The sequence below is a fragment of the Nyctereutes procyonoides genome, unplaced genomic scaffold (genome assembly GCF_905146905.1).
Source record: "Nyctereutes procyonoides isolate TBG_1078 unplaced genomic scaffold, NYPRO_anot_genome, whole genome shotgun sequence".
Lineage (NCBI taxonomy): Eukaryota > Metazoa > Chordata > Mammalia > Carnivora > Canidae > Nyctereutes > Nyctereutes procyonoides.
The window spans coordinates 9,018,344-9,042,865 of NW_026575049.1; the positions used below are offsets into that span (position 1 = coordinate 9,018,344).

At 39.6% G+C, this 24,522-nt stretch overlaps 1 protein-coding gene across 2 annotated transcripts in view; it reads right to left on the bottom strand.

Moving 5' to 3' along the window:
- The window catches only part of GRIP1 (glutamate receptor interacting protein 1), a 657,668-nt gene that overhangs the window by 170,218 nt on the left and 462,928 nt on the right, over nt 1–24,522 (bottom strand). For both annotated transcript variants that reach the window (XM_055329099.1, XM_055329098.1), the window contains exon 2: nt 7,949–8,029. In XM_055329099.1, coding sequence (XP_055185074.1) covers nt 7,949–8,029 — 81 coding nt within the window. The remainder of the gene's footprint in view (nt 1–7,948; nt 8,030–24,522) is intronic.

A 24,522-nucleotide genomic window follows, 5' to 3' on the forward strand; every position in this document is an offset into this window, starting at 1 on the left:
TTTTCCTCCCCAGGTTCTCTTAGGTCTTTGTTACTTAGAGAGATAATGGTACGATCGCCATGACTTCGGCCTTCACTCACTGACCCACCCCAGTGAAGGGCGCCAGTTGGTTGTAACTGAGATGGATACCTTACATTTTCTGGATACTTCTGAGCAGAGGTTCAGTTGGCCTGTAGAAGCCAAGTCTTTACATCTTTTACTCATCAAAGATCATCTCCACCGCCTTCTTGTTTTATGCACTGCTCAGGATTTTGGTTGAACTTGATTTTTATCTAGGGTTTGCCTAAGCTCCACTATTTTCTAGGCCCTGTGACCATGGGCAAGATATTTTAGCTCCCCAAACTTGAGTTTGCTCATCTATTAGAGAAGAAGAAATAAAACTTACTTCCTGAAGGAATTGTGAGAAAGAAAAAAAATCAATATTTATTAACATGGTTAGTCCAATACTTGAAGTGTAGAATGAAATGAATGGCAATTCGTATTTTTATAATTACCTATAGTTTCTCTCACTTTTTCTTTCTAGATTAGGTTACTCTTATGATCAATGCATTCTTGTCTATCCCTGAGCTCTGGATTAATATTGTTCAACCTCCTGTTTCTCTTCTGGTATTTCTTCTTATTTTATAGCAAAAGTCCTAAATGCCTTCTACTCCCATTCAAATGACCCATTTTTGCACTGTGAATCTATACCAACTTATCAACAAACAAAGTACACAGCTTTGGGGTTCTTGACGTGCTTTCTTCTGAGAAGAATCTCATTCCAGGCTGGTGCTTCCTGAAGTATGGGAGTACATAACCACTAGTGGATGTATTTGAGAGGACACATAGCCTTTACAAAAATTTTAGAGTTAGAGATTTTAAAAATTTAGGTCAGAGAATATAAATAGTATATCAAAGCCAGATAACAAAGGCTTGGGTAAAGCTAAGAAAAAGGGGGATCAATAGAAATGTATTGAAATCCACATTAATTACAGTATGAATAGAACACGGATACATAACCAACATTATGAGGATGACATGTGAGTGACAGATCTGGGAAGCTAATTCCAAGCCATGTCGTAAGAGAATACCGACGGGCCCAATTGCTCTGTTCTACAGTAAATTGTGTAAGAAGGTTCTTCACTTTCCCTAGCAGCAATCAATACAACTTTCACCCAGCCTAATTCTCTAAAGTCACTTGATTTAAAAACCCTGATTGAAGATCTCCCTCACTTGGAAACTGGGAGAATTAATTTCTCTTCAGTGCAAAAGTAGTAGAGGGAAAGGGCTTTCTCCTTATAGCTGTTGTGCACATATCCTTGAGCCTCCTTGTAAAATGATCTTCAGACCCTGGGAGGCTGTGCTGGCCACCACAGTCACTCTGTCTGATTACTATGTGTATCTAGAGCATGATGTTGACCAAATGCCACCACTCCTGTAAGCACAGGGGGGCTTGGGGAATATCAAGGCACAGCACTAATTCACTACATATAATTTCCCCCCTAAATTGCATGCTCGGAGAGTTATGGTTTAAAAATTGTTTGCTGCATATGTACCACTTTATTATATTTCACCCACGTTTACCGAGGGGTGAGAGAAGTTCAAACATAATAGACTGTCATTTTTCCGAATCGCTAATGAAAGCGGCAGCACTGAACACACAAATCAAGCTGGCTCTCGTTTTGCCCGGTGTTATTTGAGAGCTCGGTACGTACAAGCAGCCACGCAGCAAAGTGGATCAGTGCTCCAGGGGAAATCTTTAATGTGTACCTGCCATAATAAGTAATAAGTTGTGCTTTGCATCAGTCTATTTATAGACTCTGGCTATTTTCCCATATATATATTTTTAGCCTTTTATTTCCTATAGCAGAACACCTGGATGACTCATTCTCATCTTGTCAACTTTATTGTTAATTTCTGTCCCGACTTGCAGGGTTTTGCAGGGTTCTAGGACTGCATAGACATTTTCTGCTCACACGGAAACAGATAAGGCTGGAGGGAGACCTCTGGCCTTTAAAATTCCCTAGCTTCTAGCTGACTTATATTTATTTCACTCATTAGCCTTGGGCAGCAGATGATTTCCTTGGAAATGTCACACTCGGGGCGGCCTCAAGGCTCAGGTGAACAGCTGCTGCGCAGCATTTCACCAGTCAGAGAATATACGGTAAACAGAGACTGTGAACACTTGTTTTGTAGCCAAGTACTCTAGCCCTAAGGGGACAGACTCTGCACAGAGCAAACCTGCAGCTCGCCCATCCCCCAAGCAAGGCCTGAGGACCTACCGTTTGCCTGGCCCTCCTCTGTGCTCTGTAAACACGGGCCTGAACAAGACAAAGGCTGTGACTGCCCTCCAGTAGCATACCTTGGAGGGAATGACAAAGAAAAAAACCAATAAATTGATCACTCTATAGAGTGATAGATCTAGTACTTGATCACTCTATAGAGTGATAGATCTAGTACTTGATCACACTATAGAGTGATAGATCTAGCTAGTACTTGATCACTCTATAGAGTGATAGATCTAGTTAGTTAGTACTTGATCACACTATAGAGTGATAGATCTAGTTAGTACTTGATCATTCTATAGAGTGATAGATCTAGTTAGTTAGTACTTGATCACACTATAGAGTGATAGATCTAGTTAGTACTTGATCACACTATAGAGTGATAGATCTAGTACTCTGGACAAAACAAATAGGTAGAGGTGTGGACAGACTCTCAGACATCTGTGCAGCTCCCAATAGTCTCCATCTATCATCTTAGAAATTTATCACTAAAGATCCTTTATCGTTTTGCTAATTTCTTAAATATTCAATAATTAGAAAGCTGGTAAACACTGCTGTTTTGTGTTCTTTTCTTTTTAAGATTTTATTTATTTATTTGACAGAGAAAGAGAGAGAAGGAGAGGGAGAAGCAGACTCTCCATGGAGCAAGGAACCCGATGAGAGGCTTGATCTCGGGACCCTGAGATCACGACCTGAGCTGAAGCCAGATGCTTAACCGACTGAGCCCCCCAGGTGCCCCTGTTTTGTGTTCTTAATGCTGACTGTGAGGGGCTCTGGTAGGGAACATCCTGGACCTTAGTCCCCTTGTCCTGACCTTGGCCTGCTGCATGCGTTTGAGGTTGCAGGGACAGCCTGACTGAGTAGCAGAGGTGCTCGTCTTTTGCTATTGTCCTGTGTGGGCCACTCTCTCCCTCACAGCAGAGTTTGCTGCAGTATCTTTGAGCAGCATTTGTGTACCATTATTCCTCTTTTTTTTTATTTGAATTTTTATCTTTGAAAGAATTTGAAAATTATAAGTGTTGCAGGACCACTATGAACCACTCCTTCACACACACACACACACACACACACACACACATCAAATTTTCTTTTCTAAGTCATTTATGCATACAATGGAAATGTACTGATCCTTTACCTCTTTTTTAAACCCCAGCTTTTTTGAGATGTAGTTGTCAAGACTGTAAGATTCTTTAAGGGAACAATGTGATGATTTGATAAACGTAGACGTTGTGCAGCACCTTCCTTTGTACGACATTTCCTCCGTGCTCAAGTCGGCTGGTTTTAGGTTGCCACCTGTGAGACTTGCCCATTTTTGGGGGGAACTCAATGGTGGAACCAAACAGAAGAAAGGAGAACCAGCCCCATACCAGAGCACATGCCCTTCATACATCCGAACAATGTTACAGCTATAAAATCCTAGTGTAAATGTCACACTATATGTGCTGTAATAATGAAAACTTTGACCAATGAAGCGTCAAATTGTGTGCTAACAAAGATGGGAAGGATGCTGGACAGAGAAGGCAAAGCCTTCAAAGTTCCCGTCCTTCCTTCCATAATTCAAGGTTGCCAGCTTCTCTGTGGTGACAAGGGCCCTGTAGTATTTTCCAGACTGATTTTTTCAGTAGGTGTTGAGTCTCCCTGGATGCATTCTAAACAGCCTGGGTGTATACATCTTGGGCTAATAGCCATGTCAGACTCGGCTCCATAGTTTTACTCCCCCAGCAAATACCCAAATGTGAGAAGCAAGAATAACTGATATACACTTCATTCCATTATGGCCAAATTGAGAAGTGTCATTTTTTATATTCTAGGAAGAAAAAAAATCCCATGCAAACTTCTGTAGCTCATTTTGGCTCCAGAGTTAAGATAACTTTCCTGGGGCATGAAAGTTTGGAAATACTATTGATGTGAATGCTTGATATCTTCTTGCCTTTGTGAATTGCCCAGAAATCTTTGTCAAGACTAGCATAGTCAAAGAAAGCTATCCAACTTGGAAAGAAGAAGCACGTCAAATAATAATACACTAACTCCAGGCCCTGAGGTCTATAGTAGTATCCTATCTTTTCCCTTCATTGATATTAGACAGCCATAAGTGAATGCTTCATCTCTAAGTTGGTAAAGCCACAGATTATTGCAAAATGTGTTAAACTAAGAGTCAGTACAGATTTCCTCTAATAATTTGGACAAACCCTTTGAGTGGTCAAGATTTCAGTTCACCAATAATCTGTCAAATAAATGGGAACAGATCAAGAGATTCTTTTTAATAAACATAGATGTGTGGCAGGATCTGTTACTTCAAAATGTACTTGGAAATCACCTCTTCCTCTTTGATTAAAAAAATGGGCAGAAATGAGATCGAAAATGTGACACCTTAATATATTTTTTAACAGACTTAACAGGCCTTTAATCTAAATTTAAACTTCAGTGTCATAGAGACACTTGTGTTATTTTTTTTTACTATCATCATTATTAAAATTTTACAAAACTTTATGAAAGGCTAAAAAAAAACTTTTTTCCTGCACATTTAGCGTTGTAAGAGACATGATTAAAATGACAAATTTCCAAATAGCATGAATTATGCATTTCCCCTTTATCAAAAGCAAATGTATTTTGCTCCTAAGAGATGTTTAATTCATTTCCTTTGTTGAAAAGAGAAAGGGAGGAGGATGAAAGGACTTAGAGTTGGAATTGCCACTTAATAAAAGACACATATTTGACTTGTGAGTATAAAATAATTGCTGCAGCAATTGTGAGTTTAGACAGAGGTAGTGGGTCTTGGTGTGAATGAAAAGCAAATTTTATTTCTGTTAAACATTCAAGGTTACCTCTTTGGGACAGAATTATTACAAGTTGCTCTTTCTCATGCCATGAACATAGGGGAGGCCATGTTAAGAAATCTTGCCTATGTATATGTGTATAGATATTTATACCAGGAAGCGTCAAGTCTACATTTGTAGAATAAGTTTCTTTTTTTTTTTTGAATAAGTTTCAAAGAACTAAAAAAAAATTGGATAGAGAAGTTTAATATGCCTTCCACTACCCTACACCTTTCCTACACTACACTCTCACCCTTTCCATCAGAGAAAGTGCTAACACGAAGGATCATATTCAGTCATCATCCTTGGGTTGTTGAGAATGGAGTATGGGGGTAGATGTGAGGAAAACCAGAGCTCCCTTAAGGTTCCAGCTTCCTTGTGTTTGCTTATAGTATCTGGGGCAACCAAATGGCCATAGGGTTGCATCTGCCCTGAGAGCTCCCTCCCACTGAGAAGATCCAGGGTTTGTTAGATTAGCCAAGAAAGACCTGATTAGGCCTTCTTTCAATTCCTTGCTGCCTTTTTCTCTAGATATAACTTTCCTTGCTACCAAGGTGGTAAAACACCTTTGAGGAAAGTAAGATTGGGGAGTCAGCACAGAAGGAAGGAAGGAACAGAGGCTGTAAACTTGCATTTTGCTCTTCTGGCTCTATGTGACCCAATGGAGTTCAACAGGAGAACATTTCAGGACTTTTCATCTAACATTTCGGCAATTAACAAAGAGCGTGCATTTTCCTAGGTTCTTCCTCTGTGCATTTCTTTCTCATGGACTTCATTAAGACTAAAGGTAGTAAACATAGTAGGTAACTGGTTAAGACTCATGGATACTGGGTTAGATCTCTCCTTAAGCGACTTCTTGGCCATAGATCAAGGGAGGACTCCTCTCCTTTTTTTTTGTTTGCTTGTTTTTTTTTTTTTTTTTTTTTTTTTTGGTCAGAACAAAAATTAATAGGTACTTTTTTAAATAAGACAGTAAAGTCAAGTAACTAAAAGTTCAGAGCTCCATGTGTTAGAAGTCAGTCAGGAAGCAGTTTCTAAGAAGTTCCTTAATTTTCTCCTTATGATAATAGTATTTAATGATCAGCTATTAACCATTTTGGTATCTCAGCCCTCTGGCTGGTGAAGTCTTTTTTTCTTGGACTGTTCTAAATAAGAGGATTCTCAAGACCCACCACACTTCTGGCTGCTACCTCATTGGAGATGAACAAAAAAGGGTGTTTGTCCATGTTTAAACCCTAAGAAAATAACCCAGGAAGCCTTAAAAAAAAAAAGGTTCGTGATTCTAATTAAAATGACATAAGGAGGACCAAAGGAAAAAGCTCTGTAAAGAAGAATCGCCGTGTGTCATGAACTAAAGATTATGATGAACGACTTCTGTATACATAGCATGTAAAATGACTTAAAGACTTTGGGGGAAAGTTTGGCCCTCAAACATGTGTTATAACTTATTAACCATGAAAGGAAAACATGATCATAGACAGTGCTTTTGTTCAATACCACAAGAAGTGTAAGGACACTAGGAAGTCTCTTCACTCTTCCCAACAGAGGAGTAGTGCCTACGAGCTAATGCAGAGAAGCCAAGAAGGGACTGATGGGGAACTGGCATCCTTGAACTTCAAACTTTGGGCACTTCTTTACTGCTGACAAAGAGAAAGTGGAGAACACAGCCCATAGCTGACTACAGTAGTTTTTCTAAATGTGACCAGAATTCAGTATGGTGTTTTATAGGATGGAATGGAAGAAATCTTGGCACTGGGTGATGCCATCTAATTATAGAATTCAAATTACTTTCGAATCTTCAAAGCACACAAACCAGGATGTATAACACGTTCATAGTACGCCTCTTTATAAGCCACGTACTTTCATAATGAACCCAAGCCTTCAGAATAAGAATAAAAATAGCCACATGTCATTCTTATCAAAGTAAATAATAATCATGAGCAGGGGTGCTCAGAAACTGGACTCAAATTGAGCTCTTATTCAAATGGAAAAAAATTCCCCTTGTCACTGATGGACTTTGCCAAACAATTTGATTTCACGTTGGAAACACTGCTTTATTTCTCCTGAATTGTTAAACTCCTATGCTCTAAAATCCCATAGCTAAGGTTTAGCTGTACTCAATTTACTTGTATAAAACATATAAAGACGTTAGTTTTGATAAATGTCCAAATGTATTAATGGTTTTCACCCTTCGCTTAAGTACTGTTGCTTCCATGAGAGGTTTTCCATGACTTAATTAGTTCACACCAAGCTTGAGTAGTATTTTGAATTTTTTTCCTCCTTCAGAACTTTTGTGTCATTCTCAAAATATTGAAGTTTTGGAGCAAAGGCCTTCTTTTTGTCCAAAATGTTGTGTTGAAAAAAACAGGTATCACTTATCGTATTACGAGAATCCCAATCACAGCTTCCTAAGGAGACAAAGCCCCAGAATTTTACAAGAGTTGCCCAGTGCAAGTAAATCCAGGTTCAAAGAGCTAAGAAGAAAGGAGCAATTTGTTATTCAGCAAATATATGTCTGCCCCAGCAATTTCGAACCCCTTTGTCCTGCCTTGTATGGCTCAGTAAAGAAATAGATGCCGCTGTGAAAGTCACCCCCTGGAAACAGAGAAGAGAGTTGGTAAATGAGTGAGAGCTGCCATAACTTCAAGTCATTTTACAAAAGATTTGCACATAAGATGAATTCTCACAAGTTGGCAAGCTTTCCCAAAGTCTAGCGTTTATGAACATCCTTCGAACGAGTCGTGTAGAGTGTGGTCTACACCCTATGAAATAGCATTGATTTTTATTACCAAGGTGGAACTATTCAGGATCAGCAAATAACAGGGTTCAAAAGTAAAACAGCTGAAAAATCCAACAGTCTGGTCTAACCTGGGATGCTCTGTCTCCTCACAGCCAACGCTCCATCAGGCGGCTTTGTCTGGCTGGCGGATTTAGTGTAGGGGCTCTCATCTGCAAAGGTACAATGAAGCGTTTGGTTAATTTCCATCCAGTTTCTAACGCAGTGAAGATCTTTCAATGGATTGCAATCCTTCTGCCAGAGAGAGAGGTGATATGGGATGGGATGGGAGAAAGAGTTGGGAGATCTGAGTCTTAACTTTGACTTAGCCATGGGATGAGTCATTGCAAATGCTCTGAACACTCGTTTTCTCACCTACAAAAGAGGGAGATACTTTCTCATCTACCTCTTAGGATTGTCAGTATCAAGCTATCGTGTACGTGAAGGCATAAAATGATAAGAACTATGCAAATACAGCATACAAAATTATTTGCCTGTCACCTACATTCATTGATCAATAAGCATCGGTGAACATCAGTAAGAGGAAGACAAAGAAGGAATAAAATGGCTCAGTGGGCACTATGAACAATCAGATAGAAGACCAAAGGAAATGAAAAGAAATATTATATTTCAGATGACAGAGCATTATAAGCAGATGACAGAGCATTAGTATTGCAGGAAAATAAAGACAACACAGAGTTAGTAGGCTCCTCTTGGAAGTGCGAAATGGCATCCAGAGCAAAATGGAGGGACAGGGACATTTAGAGAAAGACCAGAGAAGCTATGTTGGGAACAGGGAAGGAATGATGATTTGGCAAAAGAAGACGTATATTGCAATGGACTGATTCACCCTCTTTTAGAAAGAGATAAAAATAACCTGCAGAATCATAGAGAGACCTGAAAAGCCAGAAGGTCTAAAGCTCAGCATACCGGGGACAGTTAGGAAAGAAGCTGAATGAGCAACACACTAGATGGCAAGATCATGGAGGGGGTGGGTCCATGAAATTCTCAGTAAAGTGATTTTTATTTAAATATCGAAAAAGGTGTAATCTGGCTTGGAATACAGGAGTAAAGCTCTAGGATGGCAAATATTAGGGTTAAAAAAGAAAGGAAGAATTCTTTCCAGTTCGCATGGGGCATTTGTATCAAGTAAGAGACGTCTGTGTGACAACCGTAAACACTTTCAAGAATAAGATATAAATGGCCTGAGTAGACACAATGTAAAATAATTAACGAGCATATGTAGTCAAGGCAGATGAGCCAAATGGTACCTCTGGTCACACTGTTAGGTAGGTTTGTTGTGGTTATTTTTGTAATAGGAAATCACTAAATGATTAAAAAGAACCATATTGTACATCGTAAACTATTAAACATAACAAGGATTTAATTCAGCAAATAGGCTTTATCATCTGAAAACATGAATTCTCCCAACTGAGTGGTCTGTTTCAAAACTGAGGAACTCGAATCCTTTGTAGTATGTACTTTTGGTTTGAAATAATTCACGATTTCTTCATAAAACTAACAAGGCCTTTATAAGCAAAGACAAAAAGGAAAGATTAACAGTGCTGTAATCTGCAATTAACTTAAAAAATGGAAATCACGCTGTTTTGTGTTTATATTCCATTTGTCACACAATTCTTTATGTTCTTCCAACCATACATGTAATCTATTAACTTTCAGATACCAATACAGTCAACGGCATCATTTGTGCTTATAATACAGTATCCTAGATTTTTGACTCTTCTCCTTGAAAATGCAATAATCAGAAACCACAACCAAAAATGTAAGCACTGCACTACAAAAGTCTCTATTTGCCCCACCATTTCCACCTGAGTGGAATTTGAGTGCTTTTCGCACAGTACTGATTTAATGACCAGGCAATATGCTTTATACAGCACCTGTTAAACCCACTATTATGAAAATCAGGATTCTTTTTTTTAAATTTTTATTTATTTATGATAGAGAGAGAGAGAGGCAGAGACATTGTCAGAGGGAGAAGCAGGCTCCATGCACCAGGAGCCCGATGTGGGATTCGATCCTGGGTCTCCAGGATCGCGCCCTGGGCCAAAGGCAGGCACTAAACCGCTGCGCCACCCAGGGATCCCCAGGATTCTTTATAAAACCAATTAAAATATATTTCCTGTCATAATCCAAAACTTTGAAACTGTATACTTATGAGTACAGAGCACTGAGCCAAGGAGATGTAGATCATAACAACTAGTTTTAGGGACAGCATCTTGGAAGCCTACAGGCTTTCTTCAGTTTTCAATTTGTCAAGAGTCCAGCCAATTAAAGTCTTGGGTTGAATCCAGCATTGGATTTTCTTAAAGGGCAATAAGAGATTTGCCCAGGAGACTCTGGGGGTTTTTGCAATCAATACTCTAAGGAGCTATTTTTATTTTTATTTTATTTTTTAGAAATTTACCACTATGCACTATAGAAATAGTCAACCTTTGTAAAATTAATTTTTCATTTATATTTGAAAACAGTTTTCTTGATTTAGAGTGGAGATAGTCTAGTTAAGCATATCCTTATAAGGCTGAAACCACATTACAAATGATTACCTGGCCAGCTCCTACATATCCATTCCCCAGCCCCCAGTCCCACTCCCAGTATTAAGAGTGTCCTTACTAAGCATAAACAAAAGTAAACAATTCTCTAGAAGCCCGAAGTTGTATTGGCCAAAGTTCCAGACTGAAGTAAGTCTGATATTATCTAAGAATAGTTTGCCAAGGTCAATCAGAGTGAAAACAATAATTCCTAATGTCAGTGAGTCAGAATCCTGGTAACATTTATCATGAGAGTTAAGGGGAGCACAGCAGCACAGCAGCGTGGTACCATTTAACATTTGTGTGTTTTTTAAATTCGTGTCAGAGGTAGAATTTAGGGATTCATCAGTTTCATGCAACACCCAGTGCACATCACATCATGGCCCTTGAAATGTCCATCACTCAGTTACCTCATCCCCACCCACCACTCTTCCAGAAACCCTCAATTTGTTTCCTAGAGTTCAGAATCTCTTATGGATTGTCTCCCTCTCAATTTTCATCTCATTTTTTTTTCCTTCCCTTCCCCCATGTTCATCGGTTTTGTTTCTTAAATTCCACATATGGGCGAGATCATATGGTATTTGTCTCTGACTGACTTATTTCACTTAGCATAATACCCTCTAGTTCTATCCACATTGTTGCAAATGGCAAGATTTCATTCTTTCTGATGGCTGAGTAATATTCCATTGTGCATATATCTCTACCCATTCACCTGTTGATGGACATCTGGGCTCTTTCCATAGTTTGGCTATTGTGGATATCGCTGCTACAAACACTGGGATGCATGTGCCCCTTAGAATCACTATGTTTGTATCATTTGGATAAATGCAATTGCTGGGTCATAGGGTAGCTCTACTGGTAACTTCTTGAGGAATCTCCATACTGTCTTCCAGAGTGGCTGCACCAGCCTGCCTTCCCACCAACAGTTTACGAGGGTTCCCCTTTCTCCGCATCCTCACCAACAATCGTTGTTTCCTGAGTTGTTAATTTTAGCTATTCTGATTGGTATGAGGCAGTATCTTATTGTGGTTTTAATTTGTAGTTCCCTGATGCCGAGTGCTGCTGAGCATTTTTTCATGTGTCTATTGGCAATTTGTATGTCTCCAAAGAAGACATACAGATGGCTAACATTTGTTTTTAAAGAAATGTTTCCTAAGAATATCTGTTTATTTTAAACTTCTAGGAGGTAATACAGGCCTTTTATAAAAAGCTACCCATCATAGAATAGATTTCAACTCTTGATGTGATTTATTCAAAGTCAACTCTCGATTCAAACTTTGGTTGAAAGTAGAAGTGGAGAAAAGACACTGGATAAATCAATGGCTGATGGCTCCATCGTAGGATACTAAAGGATAAGAATGTCTGGGGTACGTTTTAATCCTTGAGCATAAAGTCATGGAGAGCTATTGTGGTTTTCTCATGTGTTCCTTAATGGAGATTGGTTGACACATCATTAGAATTTATTTTTTTTTAAGATTTTATTTATTTTTTCATGAGAGACACACAGAGAGAGGCAGAGACACAGGCAGAAGGAGAAGTAGGCTCCCCGCAAGGAGCCTGATGTGAGACTCGATCCCTGGACCCAGGATCACGACCTGAGCCCAAGGCAGGTGCTCAACCACTGAGCCGTCCCATATCATTAGAATTTCATGGTGACAAGGGATGATTTAGACACTCTTTCGTATTATAGTCAGGACTTGAAGTCCAAAGAGGTAAATTTATAGTACACACATCTAAAATAAGTCTGGACTGAATTTCTTTAATTTTTTTCCCATGTTCTTTCCTCCTGACGGTATTTCCTCTTAGATGAATAATGAGCTTTGATAGGCTCTTAGTCGCATGTTTCTGTGTCACACAGGTAAGTGTCTGGACACACCACTTCAGCAGAGAGCTTGCATAATTGTAAGTTAATTTCTACAATGGGGCAGCCCAGGTGGCTCAGTGGTTTAGTGCTGCCTTCAGCACAGGCCTGATCCTGGAGACCTGGGATCGAGTCCCACGTCAGGCTCCCTGCATGGAGCCTGCTTCGCCCTCTGCCTGTGTCTCTGCCCCGCCCCCCACTCTCTCTGTGTCTCTCATGAATAAATAAATAAATATCTTTTAAAAATTGTACTATGAAGGCTATGAAAATGTGTAATCATAGCTCATTCCTTTTGTGTTTATATAAATCTCATTCCCTCTTCTAAAATGAAGTGTACTTAAATTGTACCACAGAACCAATCTATAGTTTTAAGTTCACTTTTTGGAACATACAAATTTAAAATAAATGCCAATACAATGCACTGTTCCTCAGTAAGGGCTTAAATTTTCAGTGAATATAAGATCCATGTTAATACTTCATTATCTTATCAGGAAGACACTAAGTAGATTTTCAAGTTCCATCCGATTGCATAAATGAATTAAAAAATAGGTCAAATATTAAGGAAAGGAAATCAGTAGATAACATCTCTAGAACAGTGCCTGACATATAACACGCATTCATTAAACATTTGCTGATAGATGAGTGAACTATAGTCAACTTTCGAACGAGAGCATTTATTATAAATAAGCAACCTGAAGAAAGCCAAGCATTTGTTATGCGCTATTCTCCTTCCTAACTCTGATTTTTCTTTTTCTAGGTTTATTTATAGCCTATTCCTTTACTGTCACATCATCACCCAACAAATATTAAGTATTGAATTAACATGCACCTTAAAAATTTGTGACTCTTTGTTATATTTACTAAAATATATTAAAATATATTTCCTGGGGAGGATCCCTGGGTGGCTCAGCGGTTTGGCGCCTGCCTTTGGCCCGGGGCACGATCCTGGAGTCCCACATCGGGCTCCCGGCATGGAGCCTGCTTCTCCCTCTGCCTGTGTCTCTGCCTCTCTCTCTCTCTCTCTCTCTCATAAATAAATAAATCTTAAAAAAATAAAATATATTTCCTTTAATTTTCATCTAGACCACAGAAAGATTTATCAATCTTTAAAATAATGTCTTTAAGCAAAAGAATTCTGATTTTCATGCAGGACTTCCAGCCTTGACTTTGATGGTGGATCATCTAAAAAGGGATCCTTATTGAAAGTCACCACAGGGGCAAAGCAGACATTCAACTGGTGGCCTACTGCTCACAGAAGGGAATGCTGTAAGTAATTGTTAAGGGCATCACAGGGTGTCAGAACTGTCAACCTTTCCTAATGACATCTGAGCAGGTAAATAATCACTGTCACACTTGATGGCCGTTCACTGTCATAAGGGCTGTATATTGGTTTTAAGAAGGAAGAGCACAGCTTCCCTTTACAGTGACATCCCATGAGACTAGGGAAAATGCCCTCCATGAAATGGAGAATGACACTGTGACACAGGCACAGAAAGGGCTTAGTCAACCATGTACTTAAAACAGAAGTGGAACAATGGAGAGGACCATCTGTCCCTCTCATTCCCCCAAGTTTGGTCAATCTCCTCCTCATGTGCCAAACACAAGAGAGGCAAACACAGATCATTTGTTTTGATTACATATTCCAAGTGAAGCTGGTGTTTATAAGCCTGGAAGGTAGGCAGCAGGCGTCTAAGGAGTACTGCTTCATTCTGCATCACGATCGAAGCCCAAGCTGGAGCTAAGAGAACCACACTTTGAGGAGTGGACTCAGGTCCCCTCATGTTCTCATTACCTAGAATGGTTGCCTGATGTCAAATAGCATCCGTGTGTAATCGGGCTGCTTGTCTCTCCATCTCCTGCCTCCCGCATTCCAGTGTCTCTTGGCTTCCCAGAGGGAGCGGATATGACTGTGGTTTCAAGAATCTCTAGCTATGTTCATAGCTTTGTTCAAGAAAAAAAATTAATTTCCTCTGGCTGAGACTAATCAGCCAATGCTAAACAATTCTTAGCAACTAATTATGCACAATTGAGGCACCTGCTAAGCCAGCGGATCCCTTAACTTCTTGATTAGGGAAAAAAAGGCATTTTGTGCAATTAAACATTATGACCATTTCCTAGCAGCAGGGAGATAGGCAGCTCATGCCACAATGTTCATGCATGTCATTACAAACTCAGAAGAAAACTCTGTTTTTCATGCATGAACAAAATGAAATCCATTGTGGAGGGAATAATCTGTCCCTTGAATTCAATTACATTCCACAAAGTTTAGTGCCTACTATGTGCAAACTAAGAATCAAAGTGGAGAAAAGATAATAAAATTTTACGTGGAATGGTGATTGAGGAATCCTTATTGCCTCGTGGGTTTGAGACTGCAACATGTGCTTCAGTAGCTGAGGGGGAAAAGGAGTATGGGCTTAGGGTACTGGTGGGGGGGATGCATGGGAAGAGGAAGGGAGTTCCAACTTCAAGAACATATCCAGAATTCTGCAATCAGAAAAATCAAGAAACATGCCATTTTAATTTTTGGCTAACATGGGAGTTTTGTGTGATGTGGGACCATAATCTTTTCAGGACTTGGGTCCTGTGAACATTTTATCCCAGCCCAGTATGAATGTACTGCAAGACAGCTGTCTTAAGGGCTGTATATTGTGTGTCTCTTTTTGTCTCTTTTTTAGACACTAGACCTCCAGTTCAGTCGGCTGCCTTGGTGGTTTGATGGCACATCCTAAAATGTAAGCAATATTTCCTGAAGGGTAGCTGTTCAAGGGTTTTGACAATAGACTTACTTATAACTTACACTTATTAAAATAATGTATATATACAAGCACCATGCCCTCACACAATTGAAAGAAAAACACACTCAAAGATATGGCTCAGTACTCCTCTTCGATCCCAAGTAGTTCTTAATGTCTGATAAAATAACCTTTACCCCTCGCAGGGCCAATCAAAAAATGCACCCTCAATCTTTCCAAGAGTCAGATGCTTCTGAGTCATACGTGGGCTTCCATTCTATTGCTTTGGTGTGTTGAAGCTACCATATGGATAACTGCTTACATCTGACTTGAGAATGAATTAGTTTAATCTCCTTGCCCAACGGATGATGTAGTCCACCAACTAGGTTTAAACCAGAGGGAGCAGGAATGATCTGAGCTTGATGGTAGAAGGCAGAGGCAATGTGCTCCTCCTGTCTCGTCTTCTTCCTGTGAAGAGATGGTTTCCCTCTCCAACTAACCCTCCTGTCTTGTGTTATTTGTTTTGCATCTTCATGACATTATTGTCTATCCTTGACTCTGCAGGTTTCTGTACAGTTTTATAAATCAGACACAGATGTACTTTATATTCTTAAAGTGGACCAGGTCTTTTGCTTTTGAATATTCAATTAAAAAAACCCCATCCAAACAGAGTGACTTCATTTTAAAAACAAGCGTAACGATGGTTTCTTCACAATGATAGAATGTCCTGTAAAATTATATTGCTCACAATCACATAACCATTTCGGGGATCACATATTACAGCTAAAAACAATGCCAGCAGTAGAGCTCATATTGCTGTAGGCCTGCCTTACAAGGCCATCTTTGTCTGTCACAGCCCCATTAGCCAACTCCTTGCTACTCAAAATATGGTCCATAGACAAGCAGCATGGGCATGACCTGGGAGCTTGTCAGAACTGTGGGATCTCTGGCCCCACCCCAGACCTATGGATAGGATTTAACAAAATCTCCGGGTGATCTGTCTGCACAGTAACATCTGGGAATCCCTGTTCCAATTGATTTGACCAAGAACAACAGCACAGGTGGTGAGGATGCATCTGTCCTGATTGTCACCTGATTGTGTCAATGGCAGCCTACAAAGAAGGCCGAATAGCTTCTTGCTAGTTCTCAAATACTATAATTATCAAATTACTTATGGAACGGTTTCCTCAAATGAAAATGAAACTGTGGTGATGTTATGATTCTGAGTGAATTCCATCTTCTCTTGATTCACCCTAAAGCCTCTGACAATCCTAAAATGGCTCGTTTATGGTGGTAACTGGATACACCTAAGGTCGGATTACCTACAGCAGTTGATTGATTAAGGTGGAGACAGGACATAGTATGGTGTTACTACCTCCTAGCCAGTAAAAGACAACCAAGTGAAAAATTATCTCCTGCCTCATGGCAGGAACATGGGGGAAAGAATATTCTCTGGTACTATCTCCCTAAACTCTTTTCTTCAGACACAACGTTGCTCCCTTGGATGCATATAGTTCTCCTGGAACCGGGAAGGTCTCCAGCACAGAGTCTGGCCTATGATCTTCAGGAGCTGATGCAAAGGACCGCTGTGGCCCCGAGCATCTGGTCAACCCTGTGGAAGGGTCTGTAGTAACTGTGCTGCTTGGTGATGCCTACAGGTTTTTTGGAAGAGTAGTATCTCAAGCCAGGTTAATTTGTAAATCCTCTCTGAAATTAATGAGCATGAAATTGCACATTTTCTGCCTCTGGCATTCCCAATGCTCATGTGTCTGAATCACAAATGATAACTCGGACGCTTCTTCCTTGGTATTGTTTCCAGCAGGAACAGATGAACAAAAGTCACAGCAGGGAACTCTGGATGGCTCAGCGGTTTGGAGTCTTCCTTTGGTCTAGGGCATGATCCTGGAGTCCTGGGATCGAGTCCAACATCGGGCTCCCTGCATGGGGCCTGCTTCTCCCTCTGCCTGTGTCTCTGCCTCTCTCTTTCTCTGTGTCTCCATGAATAAATAAATAAAATCTTAAAAATAAAAAAAAATCTTAAAAAAATCACAGCAGTTACAGACTGTCCTCACCGCCAAAGAACTGACATTTCTAAAGGGATGGACACTATGGCATGAGGCTTATTTTCATTACCATATCCCATCTCAATTGAAAACTTTAAAAAGTTAAATTTAGTACAGTGTCTACACTTTCTATATGTTGAGAGGACAATATGCTTTAATTCCTTGACTTAACCATCAGGTTATGCCAGCTGACATTGTCAATATCTTAACACGATGAAATATGTGCAGGTTAGATAAGGTCTTAGCATTAGAATAATAATGTGAAAAATATGAATTACTTCAGGGTAATGAGTACTGGCTATCTAAAGCCACATTTACTAATTCTTTTTTTTTTTTTAAGATTTTATTTATTCATGAGAGACACAGAGAAAGACAGAGACACAGCAGAGGGAGAAGCAGGCCCCCTATGGGGAGCCTGATGTGGGACTCGATCCCAGGACCCCGGGATCACGACCTGAGCCAGAGGCAGACACTCAACAACTGAGCCACCCAGGTGTCCCCATTTACTAATTCTTATTTAAAAAGTGCACCATTATTCAGGAAAAAGTATATGAGTATAAACAGTCTGGAAGAGATCTCAGGATTCTTGGAGGGTCATAAGAATCAAAGATTTTATCTCCTAGCAACTAGAGCTGAGTGGGAGAACCCATAGAAATAAATAAAACATTTGGAGAAACTAAGGTTCCCTCCATTTTTTTGACCAATAAATAAAATGAAACAAGAAGTTACTTTGAAAAATACAGAGAACAAACTGGTCTTTGGTGGGGGGGATGGGGGATGGGTGGGGAATGCATGAAATAGGTGAAGGAAAGGAAGAGTGCACTTATCTTGGTGAGCACCGAGCAACAATGTACAGGATTGTTGAATCATCACATTGTACATTTGAAACACATTTAACGCTGCATGTTGAATTAAAAATAATTAAGTTACTTTGGCACACATATTGCTCACAATTTCAACTGGCATAAATTCTGGGGAAAAAATTTTGAAGAGTACATAGATTTTTCTAGAGATAGCACATGCAACAAAATGTTCAACATGTCTTCATCGAAAAGATTGAGGTTTTAAGAACATTCCAGTAACAATGGTCACAGCTTCAAAACTGGATCATTTAAATGATCCTATCTCTTGATTATTCAGATCTCTGCTTTTCTCCCCCTTTTGTTTGGGGCTCTTTTTGCATTTCTAGTATAAGCTGTAGAGAAAAAGAGGGAGCTTTTTGTAAAATCGAGGCTCTCCAGGAAATCTTGTTTTACATGATATTACCACGAAGCTTTCTACATTTAGAACATTTCAGTATGAAACATCGGTTGCAAGAATGAGGTCAAAATTCATGGAAAAATAAGAGGAAGCAAAATGGAGTCATGATGACTTCATTTTAAGAGATTTACATCTTGTGCCAGTGAGTGAATAAACACTGGAGATCATTAGATAAAAGAATGATTTGTCTGGTGTAGCTTTGATTATTGAGAAAATGGCCTTTAAAGCCCTCACCTTTTGCTGGCAATTGGTGGTAATTTTATAACTAAGGCAACTTTCCAATCTGGTTCAGTGGCTCAGTATTTTTTCTTCTTCTTTTTCTTTCTTTCTTTTTTTTTTTTTTCTGTTAACCAAGTATAGTGTAAGCTAAAACAAATGCCAATTTCTGGCAAATTACTTTACACAAATAAATGATAAGATAGTCACTACTACTGACGAATTCCTAAATGAAGCTGAGAAAGAAAAGGTATTGCCACCACCATTCAGACTCACTGTCTAATAAATAAGCTGAAAAAAAAAATCTGTCTCTGTATCTAGCACCCTGGAACAATGGTACAGGAAAAACAGTTTAAATTTATAAGCTTGAGTAATATTTTAGAGCTAGGAGCACAGACTGTTTTCCCCGGGGCCACTGATCTGATTGAAGCACAAGGACATATGTGCCAAACCCACTGCGTGACTTCCAATTCCTTCCTTCATGGCTCGTGTGTAGTGGTCTTAGAAATAATACTCCAGGGGATCCTTGGGTGGTGCAGCAGTTTGGCGCCTGCCTTTGGCCCAGGGCGCGATCCTGGAGACCCGGGATCGAGTCCCACATCGGGCTCCCGGTGCATGGAGCCTGCTTCTCCCTCTGCCTGTGTCTCTGCCTCTCTCTCTCTCTCTCTCTCTCTGTGACTATCATAAAAAAAAAAAAAGAAATAATACTCCAGGGGCACTTGAGTAACTCAGTGGTTGAGCATCTGCCTTCAGCTCAGGGCGTGATCCTGGGGTCCTGGGATCAAGTCCCACATCAGGCTCCCTGCATGGAGCCTGCTTCTCCCTCTGCCTGTGTCTCTGCCTCTCTCTCTGTGTCTCTCATGAATAAATAAATAAGACTCAAAAAAAAAAAAAAAAGAAAAGAAAAGAAACAATACTCCAAAGGATGTTTCCAATATGCCAAGAAAAACCAAAGTTTTTTCCAAGAATCTACTTCCATTAATAATCAAAACAGTGAAACAAGAGACGAGAATTTGTGTTAATGGGGAAATCTGATTAAGCCAGAATTTTTCAGAGAGCAAGACAGAAGCAAGACAGAGAGCAAGAGCAAGACAGAGAGCAAGAGCAAGACAGAGAGCAAGACAGAAGACAGAAGGAAAAGAGATCCTCCAGTTGAATACCCTGGCAATATATGAAGGATTTAAGTTATATGAAGAAAAATTAGGGTTTGACTGTAATCATATAAGATTTTTTAGATGCTTCTGTCATTATATGTCAATACCACTGATTTCCTCTACAAATAATCTAAATACTTTCTTACAGCGCTTTCCTTGACTTCTGACTTTGTGCTTTCCCTAAAAGTAGTTCAAACTACTTGAGTCAACCATAAGACATTTTTTAAATGTAAATAATAATACTATAAATAAACAATTACCAAGCAGTCACTGTATGACAGCATGAGTTTTAGTCCTTTATGTGTATAATCTTATCCTCACAGCTCAATAATACACACAAAAGATAAATGTGTTACAAAAGGAGTTCTGGTCTTATGGAAGCATTTGCCATTGTTTATCCTAAACAGTAGATTCCACGGTGAATTTAAATGCAACTACTATTATATTGAATTTGAGAGGGCACCTGGGTGGCTCAGTGGTTGAGCGTCTGCCTTTGGCTCAGGGTGTGATCCCGGGGTCCTGGGATCGAGGCCCGCATCAGGCTCCCTGCATAGAGCCTGCTTCTCCCTCTGCCTGTGTCTCTGCCTCTCTCTGTGTGTCTCTCATGAATAAAACCCCTGAGAACACTGTGTAGTCTACACGCCAATCACTGTACTCAGGACCTCATATTCATGATCAATATTCACAACTATATAATGGTGCAGGTAGAATTATACTACTTGAAACAGGAGGATAAAGAGGCTTGTAGAGATGAAATAATAGGCTCCCAGGGAGCAAAGTGCAGAAATAAAGCTTTAACTTGTCTTTATAGGGTTGGCTCTTCACCACAATGATATACTATTTACAAAAATTTGATTCACATCCATTTTTATGATTACTGTGTGTGTGTGAAAAGAAAGGCACATTTTCATACACTAGTCACTCCTGGGTGTCTTCTGGGTGAACATATATCACTGACACAGGATAGGACTTGGGGCTGCATTTGAAGATTTCCTGGAATTTTTCAGTTTAGAAAACTTCTCCCAGTTTTCAGACCTCACTTCCTTGCCATGAATTCTTAGCTTAGTTTATGATATAAGATTCAAGTTTTTTTTTTTTTCCTGACACATAAGCAAATCACTTGAAAGAATGCCTTTTAGGCAAGCAGCCCCAAGCATTTTAGGAGACGAAATCTGGCTGAATTTCTCTAACTCCTACCCTATGCCAACCATCCGCTGCTGATAGAGCATTTATGAACTGGTTCCTACAAGTGGTTTATCATCTTCAGATGAATAAATAGTGGGACACTCTCTTTCCTCCTTTAGTATTCCAGACACCATGTTCATCGCCTGCTGCTTACAATATTTCAAAGCTTTCATTAGTGTTCATGCAGCTAGAAAGGGAAAATAAATCTTGGGCTGGGCAACCACTAGCAACACAATGAAGAAAAAGGTGGAATGTCTTGTGCGGTTGGCAAAGGAGCTCACTGAAGCCTGTCTTTCCTCTTCCTCTGCCCGCCCCCAGCCTCCCCCCAACCCCATCTACAAGTAGCCAGGCTCCAGGGCAGGGGTGCTGCAGTCTCAGTTCTCAGACTCAGGAGGGGCCTGTGCAGCAGAGCTCCTGCACAACAGGGGCAGACTCGTTGCTAGACCAAACAATTTCACAGGGAGCCTAGAAAGCCCAGTGACTAACACCAATTAGCTATTCTTTCTGAGACTGTCATCTCTTCTGGCTTTGGCTCATTTTGGGACCTATCTCTGAACTCACTTTTTGATAGCTTATAGTTCTAAAAAAATTTCCCAGGTTTAAAGCTCAATCTGTAAGCGTGAGCTAGTGTCATTACATAGCATTTGAAGCCAACACCTTTCGGCCCGTTAGGGGAAGGGTGAGAATCACATTTGGATGCCTTGGGAATAATATCCTTCATACGTATGCCTTGGGTCGCACGTGTTTTGCTTTATTAATTCATTGCTAGGTCAAGCAATAGCAGATGACTGCTTATCAAGCAGACGACATGTGTTTTTAATGCATGATTAAAGCAGGATTTATCATGCTTGTCAGAATCCAGGGAGCCTGTGATTTTTGTTATTTAAAGCCCTACTTTGGATGCTCTCTGGTTTTACAGTGAGAGGCAGTGATGATGTAGACAAAACCTTACAAGAGTGTTAGGCCAGAAATACTTTTTGTATGCAAAACATTAAACGCATTTAATACACCAGGATTTTACCGTAATGCATCTTTTAGGGTTCACGTGGCTCTATCATTTCCTGTGTGACTTTGGACGAGTTGCTTATACTCTCAGCACCAATCTCCTCACCTGTAAAAGGGAAGTCGTACTGTACCTACCGCCTAGAATTCTTGTGAGGATCGACTAAACAGTTTAAATAAAACACCAGGACTGAATTGAGTTGAAAAAGTGGTGGTTCCATCCCTTTACCTGGTGTATAAAGAAGCTGAGAGACAGACAAGAGCCAGCAGGGATCTCTCAGCAATAAATATGTTTTCACGGTAGCCCTCACCATATTATCTTGTAATCCTCAACCTGTTTTTCTCCATAATATGAACTCCTTTGAGTGGGGATTTATTTTTACAGTTACAGATATTATTAGCCCCATTGTTAAAGAGGAGGAAGCTGAATCTCAGGGAAGCTAAAAGTTTATCTAAGGCTAAATAGCTATTAAGTGGCAGAGGATGCCTTGACTCTAATCTAGGCTGCCTGCCACCAAAGACCTCTTTTTTCCTAATATTGCTTTCACTGCCTCAATAAATAGAGTCTACACGACACACAACCTTCATTGGAGAGGGAAGCGTGTTATCTGACTATTGTAAACCAATATGAGTGTGGGCCAACCTGTCCTTCCATTTTCTACAACAATAAGAGGCAAGTACTTGACATGTCTTTTTTTTTTTTTCAAAGCTACGGGGTACCATTTGCAGAGTTTTCAGTTGGAGAACTTCACTGATATTAAGAGGTCTATTATGATTCAATTTGTCAGTGGCAAAATAAAAATTAAAACCCAGGTACCTGGATTTAATAGCCCAAAGATGATCAAATTATCTTCATTTGCTTCTGAGACAAATTATTCAGAAGTACAATTTCCTCACGAATTACTTGCTTGTCTGACTCTCCTTGGTTTTGTCTACTTCATCAACTTTGCTACCTTTTCACATAAATCTTGCCTGAACAAAGACTCAGCTTTTATAATTAGGATAAATAAGCGACAATGCAATTCAACTCCACAAAAAATGTGAATGTTTATTTTTGAACTGATTTTGTAGCATTATACTCAGTAGGACTCTTCCAATTTTCCAATTAACAAGTTACTGACAAGTACAAACATCTAGAATAAAAGAAATCTTTTCTTCCATCACCGTTTGCCAGTTTCATTACTGAATTTGGGTCTGCTTTGGGACACTTCAATCATGAAAGTAATCAAGGAAAACTATATTGGATTCTATTAGCAATAATACCTTAGCGGAGGTTCATTTATGATAACTAAAACTTTTTCTGACTCACTCTCATCTGCCTTAAGGTATTTTAAAATCATATCATCAAAGTTCTAGAAGGGTTCTTCTGAGCATTTAAGTCTGAGCCACAGTGTATTTCAAAATGAGATTTTTTTTAAATGAAATCCAATGTTGGCAAGCAAATCACGAAGTATTTTTTCAATGTAGACATTGTTTAAATTTTCTAGATCAGTGTGTATCAATGCCACATGAGACACTCAGGAAGATCTCTATGTTTATATATCTGTGTCTATATGTCTGTGCCTGTATCTACATACACACATACATCAATATACACACATACATATCTGATAGATGTAGTTATCCATATATATACATTTATATATTGATGAGCACTAGTAAGAAAAAGTATGCATATGAACAGGAGATCTAAAAGGACCTTTCAACCCCAAGCCATGCGTCCTTTCCTATCTTGTAGGGCAAATGCCATGGACAGAAGTTGGAGCCCATCACCTTGATCCCATAGCCTTCCTCTTGAGCCCTGCAGTAAAATAAGCAAGACCTTAGAGCTAATGGCAAGAGTCAAGATGGGATGGAGCATCTACAATATTCAAGAAATGTCAACTCTTCGACAAATACACGCACACTGTGGTGTGGGTTATATAAATTCATGGACTTTGGAATTCTCTGTGTAGGACTGCCACATTATAACAAGAGATGCTTTCAGAGAAATTGCAGCTGAGCATGGAGACAGCCCACAGGCATGTAGTGCAGGTCCACAGCTTAGAGAAGAATAGAATGGTTATATGAGAAACTAATTTATCTCCGGGGTCCAAAGTGAGTAATTCGAACACAGCACAGCAGACATTGTAGAGGTGGGCATGATGACTATTTGACATGTACAGTCTACGTGCCCGCTGCATAAAGACACAGCTTAGGGAGCTTATGCATGCATGTGTAGATGTACTGAGCAATCTGGGTACTGATTTTAAGTATACTCTGCTTTCATGTTTCTCCACTGTATAACTGCAGCTTTTATTGGCTTCTATTTTGCTTACGACAAGCTTAACAAAACATTTGCTATTTATTGTGATAGAAAGAGTAAACAACACATAATGGCTACACTGGGTATAATAAAGCTCAGATATTTGCTTCTTTGACAATTAGGGATGTATGGCTTGAAATAAGTACAAGCGTTTGTGCATTATCTGAAAAACGTCACATTTATGTAAACCGAGTTCATAAAACTGAAATATGAAAGCACTGCTGGCACTGCTCCTGTCAGCATCTTCTCTCCAGGAAACCAGTTGAAGGGATACTTTTCAAATTCCAATTATGGGGATTTTAGCTAAAAATCTTTTAGGTCACAAAATTCTTTGTTAAA